Source organism: Plecotus auritus, assembly GCF_963455305.1.
Source record: "Plecotus auritus genome assembly, chromosome: 6".
NCBI lineage: Eukaryota > Metazoa > Chordata > Mammalia > Chiroptera > Vespertilionidae > Plecotus > Plecotus auritus.
Window position 1 is genome coordinate 153,331,740 of NC_137773.1, and position 19,054 is coordinate 153,350,793.

At 49.8% G+C, this 19,054-nt stretch overlaps 1 protein-coding gene across 1 annotated transcript in view; it reads right to left on the reverse strand.

The window, feature by feature from the left end:
• SH3BP5 (SH3 domain binding protein 5) overlaps positions 1-16,531 on the reverse strand; it is a 65,732-nt gene extending 49,201 nt beyond the window's left edge. The window contains exons 1-2 of the mRNA XM_080672036.1: positions 16,221-16,531; positions 14,504-14,566 (exon numbers count right to left, since the gene is read on the reverse strand). Of these exons, the coding sequence (XP_080528162.1) occupies positions 14,504-14,566; positions 16,221-16,370 (213 nt within the window). The 5' untranslated portion in view covers positions 16,371-16,531. The remainder of the gene's footprint in view (positions 1-14,503; positions 14,567-16,220) is intronic.
• Positions 16,532-19,054: the final 2,523 nt, after the last annotated feature.

Below are 19,054 nucleotides of genomic sequence, written 5' to 3' on the forward strand. Positions count from 1 at the left end.
AACTGCAGCATAGATTGACCTTTTGCATTTTCCGTATCATCAGGACTGAGGGTGACTCATAATTCATTTGGCATGAGGCTAAATCAAAATCTCAGTTGTACAATATCAGGGATGGAAAAGGCTTTGCCCTCGCTGAGCTCAGATGCTCCTCCCATTTCATAGAATAGGTAACTGAAACCTCAGGAGATAAATTCCTCCAAAGGATGTATACCTGGTGAGTGTCAGGGCAGGGGTTGAAAACCTGATCCCCTAAGTCCTGGACCAGCATTCTTTCATCTCACCAGCCTCAGCGGGACCTCAGAATGTGCATTCCCAAACCACCTATGGGCATGGGCTCCAGCCTCAGATCCTGGATTCAAATCCTGCCTCCCCATCCACTGGCCATGTGACCTGGGAGAACTGACTCCATCTTTCAGTGCCTCCATTTCTCATCAAGAGCTGTTGTGAGAACTGAGAGCAATGCTTAGCATATAATAAGCTTTCAATAATTAGGGACTTTGATGTAGGAGCCATCTACACTAATAAAAGAGTAAGATTGCAAATTGACCGTACCTTCGTGGTGCCCACCAGCCAATCGGGAGTGGGTATGCAAATTAACTCAACAAAGATGGTGGGTTAATTTGCATATGCAGGCGCTGAGCAGCCGGGGGAGGTGCGGGACACAGGCATTCCACACCGCCCCAGCCGCTCCGGGCCTCTGGGCAGCGTGAGAAGGCGGAAAGGCAGCTCCAGGCCGGAGCAAAAAGGCAGCTCCGGCCAGAGCGAAGGCGGTGCCGGCAGCCAGGGGAAAGAAGGCCCATTCTTGCATGAATCTTCGTGCATCGGGCCTCTAGTTATTCAATAAAGAGCAAAGGGCAGAAAGAAAAGGACCACCATTTGTTGAACATTCTATGCCAGGTACCGTGCCAGGCACTTTACAAACATCACGTATTTAATCCTTAACAGCCCTGCAAGACAGGTATTGCCCTCCTCATTTTAGAGAGAAGGAAATTACAACCCAGAAAAGCTCAGCACCTTGCCATGACTGCACGGCTGGTGAAGAAGCAGGGGAGAATTCAGATCCAGCTCTCCTGAACTCAAAGCCCATGCTTTCTACCATCACATGCTTTGGAGTTTAGGTCTCTATCGGCTCCAAAATAAGTTTTCCTACTTTTTTTTTTTTTTAGCTCCACATTTCATAGCATTAAAGCGTGGTTTGCTTTAACAAGTTCCAACCTGGGGAGTAGATGCAATTTCTAGCAAATGCATGCAATACCAAGATTCTATTTCCCCAGTGCAGATGCTAACAAAACCAGTGGCATGTTAAGAGCTGCCCAAAGAGCTCTAGAACCTTCCCCTGAATTTATAAAGGGTCTGCCTAGATACTGTACCTTTGGCTTTAGGTTCCACTAATTTTTTCTAATAGGCATCAAAGCCGTAGCATCATTTTCCTCTCAGACAAAATGTTAAAAAAGTGGGCAAAGCAGCAAAGAATTCCCTATCACACGACCCTCAGCTCTGCCAGGCACTGGCTCCCTTTTGCTTTTTTTATTGTTGCTGGTTTAAGGGTCACGGGGATCACTAACCAAAGTCCTTGCTTTGCTGGCTGGTTAACCATTAAAGCATCGAGAAGGCATTATGAAACGTGGTTGTTTATTAAGTGAATGAAACAGATGTCCCGCAGGCCTCAAAACGAGTCACTGCGCCTACATCTTCACCATGAGTGTGGCAGTTTTCAAATGGGGCTCAAAATTCTTCGGCACTACTGCCATCGAGAGATGGAGACTATGTCCCCTCCTCTTTAATTTGGGTGAGCTCAGGCTGCCTGGACCAATAGCATATGACAGAGGTGCTACTATGGGACTTCCAAGGCTTAGACAGAAAAGGCCAGGATGTGTCCACCTGGTCATCTTGGGATGCTCATAGTGGGGGAAGCTGGACCCCATGTGGAGGTCAGAGTGCCTAAGACCACCTGCTGGAAAGGTCAGATGTAAGCACTCGGGTTGACAATCCCAGCTGAGCTCCCAGCCAAGAGCCAGCGTCCACAGCCAGACACAGACATGGGCCTCCTCGGACGTCCAGTCAAGCCTTCAGATGACCACAGCCCCAGCTGACATCTGACCCCCAACTGCATTAGAGACCCCCCCCCCCAAGCAAGAGCCACCCAGCTGAGCCCTCTCCCAATTCCTGCCCACAAATCATGGACAAAATAAAGCTATGATGTTTTGGTGTAACCTATTGGGTAGAAATAGTAACCAGAGCAATAAAAAGAAAAACACCCCTTTCATCTCTTCTTCCAATAAAACCAAAAAGTGGGGAACAAAAGAGAACATCAAATCTGCAGTCTCCAAATCTACCAGAAAGAAGCCAGACCCTTTTGCAATGCTGGCGACAAAAGGGCAGGGTGGATGAAGACAACCAAACGCCACTCATGCTTCGGCTGAGTCTGATGCCAAACGGCACAAGAGTGTCTCCTAAGTGGGCTTGGCTGCGGTTATAACAAACAGCAGATGTTCCTCTCATTGTCTCCCTGCTAGCAGTTTCTTTCTGTCACAGCAAACATTCAGAATCTCTCTCAGATAATCCAGCAAAACACAGCAAAGGAAAAATCAGGCAAGAAGAGAACAAAACGTTTTCCACCTTCCCTTAAGGAAACGAAAGAGCTCTCTAAGAGCTGCTCTGCAAGGGATCACGAAACCCTGGGTTAAGATGCTTTGCATACAAGCGACAGTCTTTACTGTTGAAATACCTATGTGGCCACAGGCAGGTTAAGCAACTCTCAGAGAGGAGGGCTGGGCAGATAACTGGGATGACCTGCCAAAGGATGAGGTTCAATAGGCGTTTACCTGAGCTGGCCAAACACACACACATACACACACACACACACACACACACACACACTCTCTCTCTCTCTCTCTCTCTCTCTCTCTCTCTCTCTCTCTCTCTCTCTCTCTCTCTCTGCTAGTGAAAGGTCTCTACAATAAACGCTCAGAAGGCAAAACAACAGCTCAAGCTGCCCAAGTGCCCGTCAGTAGAGGAGTGGGTAAAAAAGCTGGGGTACATTTACCCAATGGAATGCTACGTGGTCGTGAGAAGAAGGAAATCTTGCCTTCTGCGACAGCATGGAGGGACCTGGAGAGCATTACGCTCAGTGAAATACGCCAGTTAGAAAAAGACAAGTACCATACGATTTCACTCACATGTGGCATCTAATGAACAAACAAACAAAATAGAAACAGACTCACAGGTAAAGAAAACAGACTGACAGCTGTTAGAGAGGGGGTTGGGAGATTGGGGGAAAAAGGTGAAGGGATTAAGCAAAAAACAGCAAAAACCACAGACAGCAGTACAGTGATTAGCAGAGGGACATGGGGTGGGGAGAGGCAGAAAAGGGTAAAGGAGGATAAATGGCGATGGAAGGAGACTGGAGCTGGGGTGGTGCACACACAATACAACATACAGATGACGTATCATAGAACTGTACACCTCAAACCTGTATAGTTTTATTAACCACTGTCACTCCAATAAATTCTATTAAAAATTTTTAAAATAAAGGAAAGGAAAAAGAACAGCTCAATACAAAAGGCTACAATCCACAGGAACCACAGCTCCCTACCGCCCAGGGAGTTTGAAGATGCCATCACCCCCAGCACAGCAACAAGTCCATCGACCCCACCGCCAGTCTCCTTCCGAGGTGAGGACACCCCGGCAGGAGGGGGGGCATCTGTGGTAACCCTGGGGCACAGTCGTGTCACTGTACAAAAGTTTGCTTTACTACACCAGCAAGTGCCTATGTTCTATTACGGGTTCCGGCGGAGGGACCCGGAAAGTTGGTGTATTATCTCATTGGCCTTTAGAGCTTAAAAGGAAGACACCCTGATTTTTTTTTAAGGCAACAGGGTCACTATTAGACACCAGATGGCTATTTCTATGTTCTACTCAACAGCCCATACTAATAACGTTCTGCTAATGTGGCGACAAGTGAATGAGATTGTGCAAGAGAGCCTGTGTGTGCCCACAAGTCTATCCATTTAGAAACGATGCAAATACTCAAACTCAGGCATTCTTAATATTTGAAATGTTTTCCACTGTTATTATCTTGGTGATTGTTTGTGTGTGTGTATTTCATAAATGAGGGTTTCTTGGCTGCCGACAATCCTAAAATGCCTTTAAGGCACTTTTCATCCCTCCATGAATGACCACAAGGAGAGCTTAACAACAGAGTCATTCACTACACAAGCCCACCAACCTCAGGATTTATCTTCAATTAAAGCAGGGACCACTAATCGGAAAAACGTTTCCCACCGGCCTTCATAGTTCCCAAAATTCCTTTCATAGAGATTCATTTCTTTGGCTCATAAAGACATCTTTTTATAATAATGCTTCATTCTCTCCGCCCCCATTCCCTATGAAAATGATAAAATACGGTCATTGTAAATAATTGAGAAAACATCAAGAAATGAAAAATTACCATCACCAGCATTCTTAGCAACTAGCAATCACCACTTGTAACATCTGAGGGTGCATTTTTCCAGAGCCGCGCTTCTCAAACTATGTGGAAATACGAGCCCCCACCCCTGCCCACTGTGAATCAACGCTTCTGTAGAATACAATAAAAATCAACTAGAAAAGTGAAATGTCACTTTTTGTTTTTAAATTTTTAAACTCTTACTCTCAATTTCTGTATTTACTTCACCTTAATTGGTAACAAGCAGTTCACTGTCTGTGGACCACACTATAAATCCCTGTGTTCTAGACCTTCTCTCTCTCGTATGCACATATTCTCTTACTGGACACCTGGTCTTATACATACACTACACAGAGTTTTACATACACTTTATGGTTTTACTAAAGGCCCTTGCACGGACTTCGTGCAAGGGGCTCAGCCCTCGCAGCCCCGGCTTCGTCCGTCGTCTGGAAGGTCATTCAGCTGTTCGGTCTAATTAGCATATTAGCTCTTTATTATATAGGATTACCTAATCTTTCCTCCCCTAAGTCGATCAGGACCATTTGTCCGTATTCACACCTGCCATCCTTTTTCAATGGGAAAGGCCATGATTACAATGCCACGTCACCAAGCAGGGCAGACTCTTAGACCTCCGTGAGCTAGGACCTCTGTAAGCGAGGGACTTTGGGGAGGGGAAGGACACAGGTGGTAGTTTCCAAATGTCGAAAGGGCTGTGCCCAGGGGTGGCCCCGCCTAACGACAGCCCAGGGACTAATGCGATTTCAGAGCTGGCCCCGGAGAAGAGGGACCCGTCTGTTTTCCAGGACACTGCGTAGGACAAAGCCAACAGTCCCCAAGGGCTCTTGATTCTAAGCAAAAACTAACATCCATTCATTCCGACACTCGTGGCCCTGTGTGCAGACACTGAAGGAGATGCTGTGGACAAAAGATGGGAAGGCCAAGTCCCTCCACACCATGAATACACACCAGAGGGCGGTAAGGGTGATGGGAAGTGCATGAGACAGGGAGTGCTGGGTAAGACAGCCTCAGGGCCCCACATCCCCGAGATGCCGATTCTGGGTGGGGCCCAGGATGCTCTAATTCTAACCAGTTCCTGTCGGCTAAGGCGGCTGGTGCAGGACCACACACTTCGATGGCACTGCTCTGGAGTAGTAGTTCACAACCAGGGGCATTCTGCACCCCGGGGACACTTGCAAGACTGGGGACATGCTTGATTGTCACAACTGGGGAGGAGAGGTGCTGTTATTGCATTTAGTGAGATGCTGCTACGATGCACAGGACAAGCCCCATAAAACAAAGAATTATCCAGGCCATGACGTCCACAGAGCTGAGGTTGAGCATCTGCTCTAGAGCAAGACACTTGAACTCTATGCCCCAGTTTTGTTATCGGCAAAATGGGGATGATAAATATCTACCACATAAAGGCGTTATGAAGTGTGTAGGAAAGGGCCTAGCACACAGTAGGCACTCATTATTACCATGAGCAGTCATTACTGTTGAAGGACAGTTAGGAGACAAAAACAGGCAGGAATGACATTCCAGAATGGACACAAAACCCTTCCTACAAGCACCCACCACACTGCAGCCCTCACCGCTCTGCTCCAGTGACAGCAATAATGTTTGGTCGCTTTCTATGCACCATCATGGGGAAGGACAGGCAGGAATGACATTCCAGAATGGACACAAAACCCTTCCCACCACACTGCAGCCCTCACCGCTCTGCTCCAGTGACAGCAATAATGTTTGGTCGCTTTCTATGCACCATCATGGGGAAGGACAGGCAGGAATGACATTCCAGAATGGACACAAAACCCTTCCCACCACACTGCAGCCCTCACCGCTCTGCTCCAGTGACAGCAATAATGTTTGGTAGCTCTCTATGCACCATGATGGGGAAGAAGAAACAGGCCCAGAGACATGAAGCAATTTGCCCAAGGTCACGCAGCCATGAGGGGGCAATCTGTTGCTGTTCATCCACTCAAATATCTACTGAGCACCTAGTAAGTGCCAGGCAACTCCCGAGAGAAGACAGGCCCTGACGAAGCAGGGGTCACCGGAGACAAACCGATCTGCACAGTCCAACCGACCAGTCACAGGGCAAAGCCCTGCTGCTCCACTGAATGCAAAGTCCATGTCCCCGTCATCCTGGCCTGCACAAGCCCTCTCTCTGGCCCCTTGCCCAGGGCCAGTCACTAACAACAAACAACAACATCACAGGAGGGCCTGGGAAGGAGAGCAGAGCCATCGCCAGCCCCCGTGGCGGGCCTGGCTCCAATGGACATCTCGTCGGAGCCTGCCCTGCATCTAGGCTGCTCCCTGCCAGCCCCACCCCCGGGAGACCGCTCCTGCACCGCGCTGCGCAACCATCCCAGTACCCTTCACACAGCCCCTCCTCTTGTCCTCCAGCCACCCAGGGGTGTGGACAAGAATCCTGAGCCGCCCCCCACCCGCCCCAATTCATAGATGACAAGACTCACACCAAGGGGCCACGTGCCCATAAAAGTCAGCTGACCTTGGATTCTAACCCAACGCCACCTTCTGTCACCTGATGCCAACCCTACCCCCGCCCCTTCCCCATGGCTTTGGCTTTTGTTTTTTCCTTTCTGACTATCAAGTAGTACAAATTCTATGCAATAATCAGAAACTATAGGAAAGTACAGAAACATAAATGTCACTCATCTCCCCTCCAGGAATAAATACCTGGTGTGGAATCTTCCCAGGCACTGTCATGCATATAGACATATTTTAATTTAAAGAAGAGAGCACCATTCTACTGCTCTCCCGGAATCTGCTCTTTCCCGTTCAGATGTCTTCTCTGTTAATAACAGGCTGTGTCATCATTTTAAGGCCCCTAGATTCTAGCAACCATTGCGTGTGCATTGTATTCAGTTCTTTAACCAAACTCCTATTGAGAGTCATTCGGATTTATACTTCCCCAACATTTTTTTTTTTTTTTTTTTTTTTTAGGGTTAGGGTTAGGGCTAGGGTTAGGGTTATGGTTAGGGTTATGGTTAGGGTTAAGGCTAGGATTAGGGCTGAGGTTAGGGTTAGTGTCTCCCCAACATTTTTAAACAATGCTGCAATGAACATTATCAGACCTATATCCTTGCCCAGTTATTCCCTTAGGATACATTCTTACAAGTGCAATAGCTGGGTCAAAAGTTACCGTCCCTTGCCCTGGCCAGGGTTGCTCAGTGGTTAGAATGTTGGCCCGCACACGGAGGCATCATGGGTTCATCCCTGGTCAAGGGCATGTGCCTGGATTGTAGGTTCAATCCCGGCTCCAGTTGGGACACAGGCGGGAGGCAACCAGTCGATGTGTCTCTCTCACATCGATGTTCCCCTCTCTCTATCTTTCTTGCTCTCTCGCTCTCCTCTCTCCCTAACTCCCACTCTCTCTAAAAATCAATTGAAAAAATACCCTCAGGTGAGAATGAAAAGCAAAAAAAAGTTACTGTCTCTTGACATCCCAGCCGTGGTGTGGGGGGGACTGTCCTCAAAGCAGAAAGCCCGAAGTCCTACCTTTCTGATGGCCAAACTTCAGGTCAGGGCTGTGGGGAAGGCAGCAGCCCCAGCCCAGATCACAGAGGTGCCCAGTCATAAAGACCTCAGGTGTATCTGTCTTTACCACCAGCCAATGGCCAGAGTCATAACACTGGTCAAGCTGCAGGTGATGTCTGCAGTGTCAGCTCTCTCCCGCCTCCACTTCCAGGCGACCTGGGATGTTAACAGACCTCCCAAAGGCTTGGGTCTCCAGGCCTCACCTCTGTGCCTCCTAGTCCACAAGCCCCACCCTGGCTTCCTGAGGGCCCTGCACAGCCCTCTCACTCCTAACCACATGGTCCATCCAGAAGTCAGCAAGCTCGTCCAGGGCACAGGTTGTGTCTGAGGTTCCCTTGCGGGACGCACACAGGACTCGCCCACAGGACTCAGCCCACAGGACTCACCCACAGGACTCAGCCCACAGGACGGGCTGTGTGTTTGTGACATGAATGCCCCTAGGCCACCCTTCACTTGAACCAGATCTCACCTGGGTACAAAGAGGTCAGGGCCCCTCCCAGCCCGGACTGGGCAGTTTCAAGGAACAGTTATTCCTCACTTCCCCTCATCCATGTATCACTTCACGCACTCCCTAGTACTTTCTCCGAAACACAACTGAAGTCTTATAGGGCCTTCCCCCAGCACACATCTAGTCATGCACACTACACACACACACATAAACACACCACACACATGCACACCATACACCACACACGCCATGCACACAATACACACACTGCAAACACAATATATACCACACACATACCACATGTACTACATACACCACACAAACACCAAACCACCCACACGACCCACAAACCACATACACATAACACACACACAAACATGCACACCAAACCTCATGGGCCTTCAAGGCCAAGGTGCTAAGATGTGACAACATTATCTTTTCAGGAAAGAATTCCTCTCTTCCCCTGACTTGTGTTAATATTCATTAGAGAGAGGCCCTCCCAATCCACCACTCCCTTTGCTCTCCCACCCCCGAGTTTCCAAGCTCAAAACTTTATTTTTAAGAGAAATTGTCTGCTGGTGTCTGGAGGGGGAAAAGGCAGATTCTGGGCGCAGGCCTTATGAAAGTTTGGGGAACACAAGTGTCCAGAATCAAACGCTTTTTCCATCCGTCCCCACCCAAGCAAGGAGGGGCAGAGCCCGAACATTTACCACTAACAACTCTGCCTCCCCGGGGAAGGGCAGGCTGGGAAAGGCCGCTTTCGATCACTGGGAGCCAGAGAAGCTGAATGTGGGTAACCAGGCCTGCGTCCTTCCTCCTCCTCCTCCTCCTCCTCCTGTTTCTCTTCCTCTTCCTTCTCCTTCTCCTCTCCCTCCTCACCTGAATGACCCAGTTCTCTCTCTGAATCTCTCCTCCTCTTCTATCCATCGCTCCCCCACCCCCAGCACACCAGTTAGTTCCCCCTTGCTTGGTCCTCAACCAGGTCACACCTTCAGCTTAGCAGTGGCCACTCCCTCTGGCTGGAATGTTCTTCCCCACATGGCCCGGAGGGAGGCTCACTCTCTCCAGACGAGGTCTTTCCCACCCACTACATAGAACCCTGAGCCCCTCCTCCCTGCCCTCTCCCCACAGCACCCACACGGCCCAGGCCCCTCCTGACCTTTCCTCCTTAGCACAGTGACTACTGGGGTGCGCACTGTTAACGGCATCTCCTCCCCCCACAACGTAAGACAGGTTCCGTCCATTCTCTTCCCTGCTCTCTCCCACCACCTAAAACTGTCCTTAGCGCCTAGTAGGTGCTCAACAAACACTCAAGGATGTGTCTGTGGGAAAATGCCTTTACTTTCTTCATTTGAAACATCAGGCTTATATCCAAGGGCCTCTCTGGTTAAAAGGTTATTCCCTTCAACAGCTTGAAAGGCTGGCCCTCCCGATAGCAATCAGAGTGCAGAGGGGACACAGCTCTGTTCAAACAAGGTCAGAGGCAAAGTGAGGTTGCAGGAAGAGGCAGACGTCCAACTGGCGACATGCAGGTGGCCGGCATCCAGAGGCCTCTTGGTAACCTCCGATTTAAAGATGAAGAGGAGGAAGAGGAGGAGGAAGAGGAGAAGGAGGGAGAGGAAGAGGAGGAGGAGGAAGAGGAGGAGAAGGAAAAGGAGGAGGAGAAAGATGGGATCCTAAAGGTGAACCCAGGCCTGCACCCCAGCCTATGGCTGTCCAGCGACAACCAAGCCACACTCTGTGAGCAAAGCAGCAGCCACCACAAGCCTGGTCATCAATTCACTTTAATCAGAGTCAGACAAAGTCCGGGGGAGTGCTAGGCACTCCAGGTAATATTCAAAAAGTGAAGGCAAAGGAAATGTGTACAGCGTAAGACCCTCCTCTAGGGGCTTCGGAATCATTTCAGGCCAATCCTCATTCTTTACAGAAGCCACACTCATTACTTTACTCATGATTCCAAATCAACGTCCGTGCGCTTCTGTGCTCATCCGTGGACATGCACAGAGCGGACGTGCACAGCGTCACCCAATGCGGGTGCTCCCAGCCGAGGTCAAGCAAAGACCCTCCGCTTCCGGTTTCAGCTCTCATACCCTGAACAGTATCCTTCCCACGGTCCACTTGGTGATTCTGCTGTTTAAACCGGCCTGCAAGCTGAGTGCCAACGTGCTGTCCGGTGGCCCTCAGCCCAAGGAGGCTGTGACGGGTCACAGAGAGCTCGGGTGTTAAACAGGCTTCATCCAGGCATGAGGCTGTGCTCTTGCCCATGAGTTCAACATTAATGAATCAATCACATATATTAAATACGGTGACTTTAAATGGGAACACACATAAAACCAGGTTGTGTCGATGTGCTGACAAAAACGTGACTAGAGACTCACAGGAACCTAAGGTGGGGCGAGGGTCCTGCGAGCGTCTGGCCTCATTTCCCCTCTGGGAGCAATGGTTCAGGATTCACTGATTCAATGTTCACAGCTACTTTACAGAAAACAACCACGAAGGGGGGTGGGGTGGCCGGGGAGAGGTCAATGGGGGAAAAAGAGACATACTGGTATGTAATACTATATGTATACTTTAAACAATAATGAATTTAAAAAAAATAAAAATTAAAAACTGTGGTACATTTAAAAAAAGAAAACAACTACCATGAATAATGAGAATCAACCGTGTATCAAAATGCTCTGCTTCCTGTCCCACATCCTCTGGCGCACACCCCTGCACCACCCCCTCCACTCACGCCATCTGCTCCTCTTTGCACAGGGACTGGCTTCTGCCGCTTCTGCTCAGCTATCCCTGCTCAGCTATCTCTGCTCAGCCATCCCTGCTCAGCTATCTCTGCTCAGCTATCCCTGCTCAGCTATCCCTGCTCAGCTATCCCTGCTCAGCCATCTCTGCTCAGCCATCTCTGCTCAGCCATCTCTGCTCAGCCATCTCTGCTCAGCTATCCCTGCTCAGCTATCCCTGCTCAGCCATCCCTGCTCAGCCATCTCTGCTCAGCCATCTCTGCTCAGCCATCTCTGCTCAGCCATCTCTGCTCAGCTCTCCCTACTCAGCTATCCCTGCTCAGCTATCCCTGCTCAGCTATCCCTGCTCAGCTATCCCTGCTCAGCTATCCCTGCTCAGCCATCCCTGCTCAGCCATCCCTGCTCAGCTATCCCTGCTCAGCTATCCCTGCTCAGCTATCCCTGCTCAGCCATCTCTGCTCAGCTATCCCTGCTCAGCTATCCCTGCTCAGCCATCCCTGCTCAGCTATCCCTGCTCAGCCATCCCTGCTCAGCTATCCCTGCTCAGCCATCCCTGCTCAGCTATCTCTGCTCAGCTATCCCTGCTCAGCTATCTCTGCTCAGCTATCTCGGGTGCCCCCTCTCTCACAGCCTGTCACCTCCCTCTTCTATAGTAGTTCCTACAATCAGGAATTATCAGCCACCTCTCCGTGCCCCACCCCCAGCCCCACCCCAATCCAAATGTAAACTCCCTGAGGGCAAGACCTTTGTCTGGTTCCCCCACGTGTCTGCAGTGGCCAAAAAAGTGCCTGACACAAGGCTGGGGCCCAGGGCTTGAGGGAAGGAGGACAGCCCACCACAGACACTCGGCGACACCCAACTCTCCTTGGGCTCTGGGAGCGTGACGGGCGTCCACAGAGCCGCACTGGGGCCGAATCCCTCTGCTCCTTTGGGAGACTCGCAGGAAACACCTATTAGCCCTGGGCTGCCCGGGCCACACAGAGCTACTGAGTGGCCGGTCCAAACTGAGATGTGCTGAAGGTGTAAAACATGCACAAGATTCCGAAGAGTTCATGTAAAAGACCTCGATGACTTTTGCTATGGATGCCATGTTAAAAGTATGCTATCCGGAACATTCTCGGTTAAATGGAATAGATTCAAGTCCATTCCAGCTGTTTCTTTTTACTTTTTAATGTGGCTCCTAGGGACGTTTTCCTTGCTTACACAGCTGGCATTATATTTCAGAGTCCATCTTGGTTCTAATAATACCATGAAAAGGGCAGCCAGCGACTCAGGCCAGCTCTGGCCACCTCTCTTCGCAGCTGCCAAGCGCCCTCCAGAGCAAGCCAGGAAACAGCTGTCCTGTGGCTTCCTGTGACACGCACATACCTGAGTGCATTCAGAAAAAGGATTCGGGAATCAGGGCTACAAGGAGTTCAACACATGAAACCATTTTACCCCCAGAAGGTAAGTGTGCGCAAGCAGAACAGTGGCCGGCATCGAGCAGGCATCCAAATACAAACACTGTTTCCAACTCGTCTATTCACACTTGGGACGGGAGACCATGAGAGCTGGGGGGATATGGACAATGACCTGGCTCCCTGCTGTCATTGAACCGAGAGGACACTGTGCCACCGTGTCCCCAACTGAAGAGGCAGTCGCCATCACCCCTACTTTCCAACGCCATGCTGTCCACTAGAACTTTCTATGATGGTGGAGGTGCTCTCTGCTCTGTCCAACACAGGGGCTATTGAACTCTTAAAGTGTGGCTACCGTGACTGAGGAACTGCATTTTTAATCTTATTTAATTTCAATTCAAATAGCCACAAGTGGCGGTATTGGACAGCACATTAGCCTGTTGAGACAGGACAGAAAGAGACAAAGCTTGTGAAAACACTTTGTAAATCCCTATAGACGTAGTAGGGCTTTTGGTGTTGTTTCATGAATTACAAATCTGAGGTTCTGAGAGATTTCAATTGCCCAACAAAGAGACTCGATTCATCATAAGTGCAAAGAATTTAAATAAACACTCAGATTTTACTCCACTTGGGGGAGAAGCGCAGCCAGTGTTCATGGCCACCTACCGTGGCGCTAGAGGGGTTAACCCTTCACACACGGCTCAGAAGACAGGCTTTAAACCCCACTCCCACACCCAGGGCCTCGGCGGCAGGCAGGCAGAAGTCGAGGTTGCCAGTGTATTGCTGGTAGATTACCTTCCTACCACCTGCACCCTCACTTTTAGGGACCAGATGCTTCCTGCCCTCTCCACTGACCTTCCCTGCTATTTCTCCTGCTACAGAAACAGGTCCACCCAGCAGCTCCCTGAGCTCCTTCAGCTCTTGACACCATTCTCAGGCTCCTGGACATATGCGGGGGTTGTTCAGATCTGCTGATGGATGGTAAAACCAACCACTCCTGAAAAGGCAGGGGACCAATCGGTAGCTGTGAAGAATGCTAATCTGGCCCTCGCTGGTTTGGCTCAGTGGATAGAGTGTCAGCCTACAGACCAACGGGTCCCTGGGTTCAATCCCAGCCAAGGGCAGGTATCTGGGTTGCAGGCTCCTCCCTGTGTCCGGGCCCTGGTCAGGGCTCCTGCAGGAAGCAACCAATCCTGTGAGATGAGGTTTCTCTCTGTCTTCCCACCCTCTTCCACTCTCTTTAAAAGATCAATGGAAAGATATCCTCGGGTGAGGATTAACAATAACAAAAAAGAATGCTAATCTGTTTACACTCAGGTTGGGAGGTGCTCAAGAAATTCAAATGAGTTCTAGTCGCTCAAGATGCTTCCCAGCAGGAAAGCCCTTTCCAGTCTAAACAGCTTTTCCTCACCATTAAGATGATTATATCCTACACAAGCCGACGATAAAGAGATGAGCAGGAACGTCGAAGGGGGGGTGAATCATTAGAGCAGGAAAGTAAAAAAAGGGTTAAGTCTGAGCAAGCATGTTTCCAAGAACAATGTAAGGAACCGCCTGAAAGTATTGCAGAGACTTTGTGAGCTCCTTTATTCTGCTCCATTAAAGAGGTCAGCTCATTTCCCCCTCAGGTCTTTAGCTCTTCCACAGACACATTAACTTTAGGGCTTAAGCCTGTATAAAGCCCTTGGTTTGGGCCCCACGGAGCTTCCATGATGAAAAACAACATGTGAAATTAGATCCATATGTGTTCCACCCACAAGCTGGGCTCAGTGGTGTACTTGATTCAGTCAGACAGCAGGCTATTGCTCAACTCCGAGGAGGGGACGCCAGCAACCACCCTCCAGCGACTAAAACAAAATTAACCATTCTGGTGTCACTTCAACAAGGACAGGGGCCCGGCTTTCTGTACCTCAAGTTCAGTCTCCCGTCTGTTGATGTCATCCGTGGATTGATTTAACTTCTCCAATTCTCCCTAAAGAAGAACAGAGGGAGAAAAAAGATTTAAGGGATTGTCTTTTGTTTCCAGTATGACTCAGCCCATTACCTGCAAAATTACTCCAGCACCATTTGTGGGAAGAGGGACAAGTCAGTATTAATTCTCAAGGAAAATAGTTGAGCCTTGGCCAGAAGAGCAAGTGCATGTCAGCATTTCTGAAAACTTTATCTTGATCTGCAATGTCAGAAAGTCCCAGAAATTTGTCTTTTCTTAGAAGGTCAAATAGTTATTCCAGGTTTGTGCCTTCAGGAAAATCCACCTGTTACAATGGTTTCGGAGCCGAATCAAAGAACTTTGCAGAAAAGACAATAAAAAATAAATAAACAAGGCCAAGCCACAAGTATAAACCCAGTGAAATGTTTTCAACCAAGGGCACAATTCTGACGTTAACTCATTGGTGGTTGAGTATTTTTCTATAAAGATGAAAATCTTTTCTTTTCAAACTGCCAATTATTCAATCTCCCTAGGTATTTTTAAACTAGCTTTTAAAAAAAATACCTTTAAATAAACATTTACAAAATGAGACTCGGTAAAAAGTGGCCAGCATGAAGTTAACTCATTTTACTCTGCAAACAAAGGATCTTGTTAACAGAATTCCCCTACCAAGAAAACATGGTAGTAGTTCAAACTGACGATTTTAATTAATAAGATTTCTAATGCAAACATTTCCCACCTGATCTTTATCTGGCTAATCTGCCAAAACAATTCATTTAAATAGAAACAGCTGAGTTAAATGAGCTTTTAATTGATCTGCGCACTGAAACTCAATTAGGGCTTCAGGAATGGAAGGATATACTTCAAAGCAATATATTTTTAAAAACGATTTATGCAAAGGGTAGAAAAACGGTCTTGGAAACGGGATTTGCTATGCGTTTTGCCTGGAGGGTGAAGAGGTTAAGCTGTCACTCCTAGATCCAGGCTTGGAAATTGGTTTTTAATCATCTCCCTTAGAAATGGAGGTGCGGAGAGCCAGGCCAATCCCCTCGCCTTCGCCTCGCGTCTGCTTTGCGCATCAGTTGTTCCTGATTCCTGTTCACACTCAACCTCATAACAAGGAAAAGCTGGGTTTTAAACCTTCGAGGCTAAGTGCAAGGTTGAGTCAGGGAGGGGGGGGGGGACAATAAACCCTTCAGTTTGGTAACAATGAATCAAAGGAGGAAGATGGCTCGGGCCGGGCACCTGCGCCAGGTGAAGGAAGACTCCGAACGCAGGGCACCGGTGCCAGCCCGGGCAGCAGGGCGGACAACGCCCACCTGGCGGCCGACCTCTCCTTCCCGGCCAGGAGGCCGTGCAATGCACGCGGCGCCCGGAGCTTGGCCGGGGACCCCCAGACCCGCATGGCGCCCCCGCCCCCTTTTCCCTTTGTTGCACATCCACAGAACCGCTGAGCACGCTGCGGCGACCCCAGGGTCCTGCCCGGAGTCTGCGGGGATCCCCGCAATCTAGCCAGGCCGCATTCACGCGGGCACTGCAGCTCCCCACGAACCGGGTGAAACCGAGGATTCAGACCCACTCTTCCAGACCCGCAGACCGCAGCACCGGGGGCTGCGAGGCAGCTGTAGGTGTAGACGCCGACCTCCGCGGCGGCCCTCGCGGGGTCGGGATCCGGGGCGCCCCCCGCGCGCCCTACCTGGATCCGGGGGTCCACCTCTTCTTCCTCCTCCAGCTCTTGCTCCATCCCCTCTTCCTCCTCTTCCTCCTCCTCCTCCTCCAAGTCCCGGACGGACGCCGGGAGCTCAGTCGGCTCCTCCGAGAGGCTCCGCTTCAGCGCCGCGTCCATGCGGGCAGCCGGCACGCAAACCTGGCCGCGGGCTTCGAAGCGTCGGCTGCCACCGCCACCAGGCTCGCTCGCAGCCGCTCCTCCACAGCCCGCACGGTCGGGGAGCCGCCGCCGCAGACACCGGGAGGCGCCGCTCGCCGACGCGGGTCCCTCGGCCGAGGCGGAGCGGAGGAAGTGGGCGCGGCCGCCCCCTGTCGGCAGCGGCGGTCAGCGCAGCGGCGCCCGCTCCGCCCTCGCCCCGCCCGGCCCTGACTAGTCCCCACTCCAGTCCCCGGTACCCAGGTCGCCGTCACAAAAACCCCAGCTCCCTGAACATCTCTAGCGTGGGGAGACAGGGAGCCCTCACCCTGTTGGACTTAGCAGCCCGAATATATCACAGACTACCCCACCTTGGACGCCTAATTTCGGGGCAGCTTTCTCCCCCCTCGCCTAAGGAAATTGACTGTGGAAGGAAAGTTTGGGGTATTTCCACTCTCTGAAGTCACCTTTAGAAGCCTGTCCCCAGTGGCCCTGAACTACTTTCAAGACTCACTCAAACCCCTGTCTGTAGGCGCCCAAAGCACGTTTCTCCTCTTGGGTGAACCTTAGTGATTGTATCTGCTTGAAGATTTCACCAGAAATGGGAACAGAAACATATGCTCACATCAACACAGAAGTACAAGGAGTCAGCCCCTGCCCCATGCGTGCATTCCCATCCAAAGGCTGTGGCCCCCCTCGGGGCAGCGCGCCACACCCACACACCTGTGCTTTCATAGGTGTGGGACGGTCCTACCTGAGTAGCCAGGAAGCATGGAAAATCGTGGATCAGGGATGTGGGTGGGTAAGTACCGCCTATGCAGGGAGGTGGTCAGTGTAACCCCTGTCGATGGGCACTCTCTAGCCAAGGATTTATGAACTGGCAAGGTTTCCTGCCCACCCAGAGCAAGTAGGCAGCCACAGCTTCCCTGGCAAACTCAACATCACAAAAGGCCAAACATCGAAAGGGCATGTCTGTGCTGTTATAAAATGTCAGGACCTCTGTGATGTCAGGGGGGCACAGGATGAGATGAGCTTAGCAAAGCAGGAAGGGCATTGCCAACTGGCCCCTGCTGATGTTTCCTCCGCTACAAAAATGCAGCACGTGCCCACGTTTCACACACAGGCTTGTGGCCCATCGGCTCTGTGAGTCTGAAGGCCAAGCTAGCTTGAGAAAGGACTTCTCTCTGAGCGCCTAGCACTAAAGCCACCTTGGAAAACCTGCTTCTGACGGTTCTATCAGAAGCTAAGATGGGGGGTTATTTCCTGGGCAAGGTACCACCCTCCAGAGGCTGGCACTGTGGTCCGCTGCAAAGATTCGTCCTAGCTCCCGGAGGTAAGGCTGGTGCATGCCATAGGTCTGTTTCTGAGAAGGCCACACTATTCATTGTTCTTTAAATCAGTGGAGAGTTAGTGAAGGACGTTCTGAAGTTCCTTGATGTTCCAGTGCTGGATGAAGGCAGGGACCAGATGACCATTACAGGTTACTTTGGAACAAGAGAGCCACCAATGTCACTCTGGTGGCTTGGAATTGAACCTATAACTGAGCAGGGACATTCTAGCTGTGAATAACCTGAGAGACAGAGGTGGAAAACCAATCATCCCAATAATGTTCTGAAGTTAAAGTAAGAACAATAAATAAACCACAGCAGAATTATATATTTTCTGTTGGTACATACATATGCACATGAATGGATAGAAAACGGTCTGGAAGGAAGGATTCATATCCAACAAAGGGGGTATTCATACCATACCCCTAGAAAAAAGGGATATGGAGAGGCTCAAGATTGGCAAGGATGGGGGGGAGTCAAAAGGAACTTTTAATCTCTCAATAATGTTTTCATTTTTTACAAGGAAGATGTATTTATGATTATTTGTGTGATTTAAAAATAAATTTAAAACCATACATATTGTATTAGTTTTCCACGGTTGTATAACCGTACCACAAGCGTAGCAGATTAAAACAATACTCACTCATTATCTCACAGTTCTGTAGGTCTGAAATTCAGGTGCGGGTGACCAGGTTCTCTGCTCAGGGTATCCCAGGTTGAATCAGGCCGTTGTCCAGGCTGCAATCCTTTCTGGAGGCTCAGAGGAAAAAATCCTTTTCAGTTCATTCAAGTTATTGGCTGAATTCAGTTCCTTGTGGTTGTAGGACTGAGGTCCCTGTTTCCTTGCTGACTATCAGCCAGGGGTCAACTCAGCTGTGAAGTCTGCCTGCATTCCTTGCCATATGGTTCCCTTCACCTTCAAAGCCAGCAACAGAGAATCTCACTTGTGTTCAATTGAATGAAATTGCACTCTTCAATCTATTCTTCAGGAGGAGCCCTTTTAAGGGTTCACTTGATTAGCTCAGATACCCACAGAATAGTCTCCATTCTTAAAGCCAACTATGCAATATACATAACCTAATCATGGGAGTGACTATCCCATCATATTCACAAGTTCCCCAAATTATACAGGAATATGCACACCAGAGAGCAGGAAATGGGTCACTCATAATTCTGCCTATTGCACATACTAAGAAGGGATGCCATGTAAGTGGCTTGTAAGCCAAGCAAAGGTTTGATATTTATTTTAGCTGGTGCACCGAGCTGGAATAGTGGTTCCAAAGGTATGGGCTGGAGACCCCTGAATGTCCCTGAGACCTGGCAGGAGGCCCATGAAAT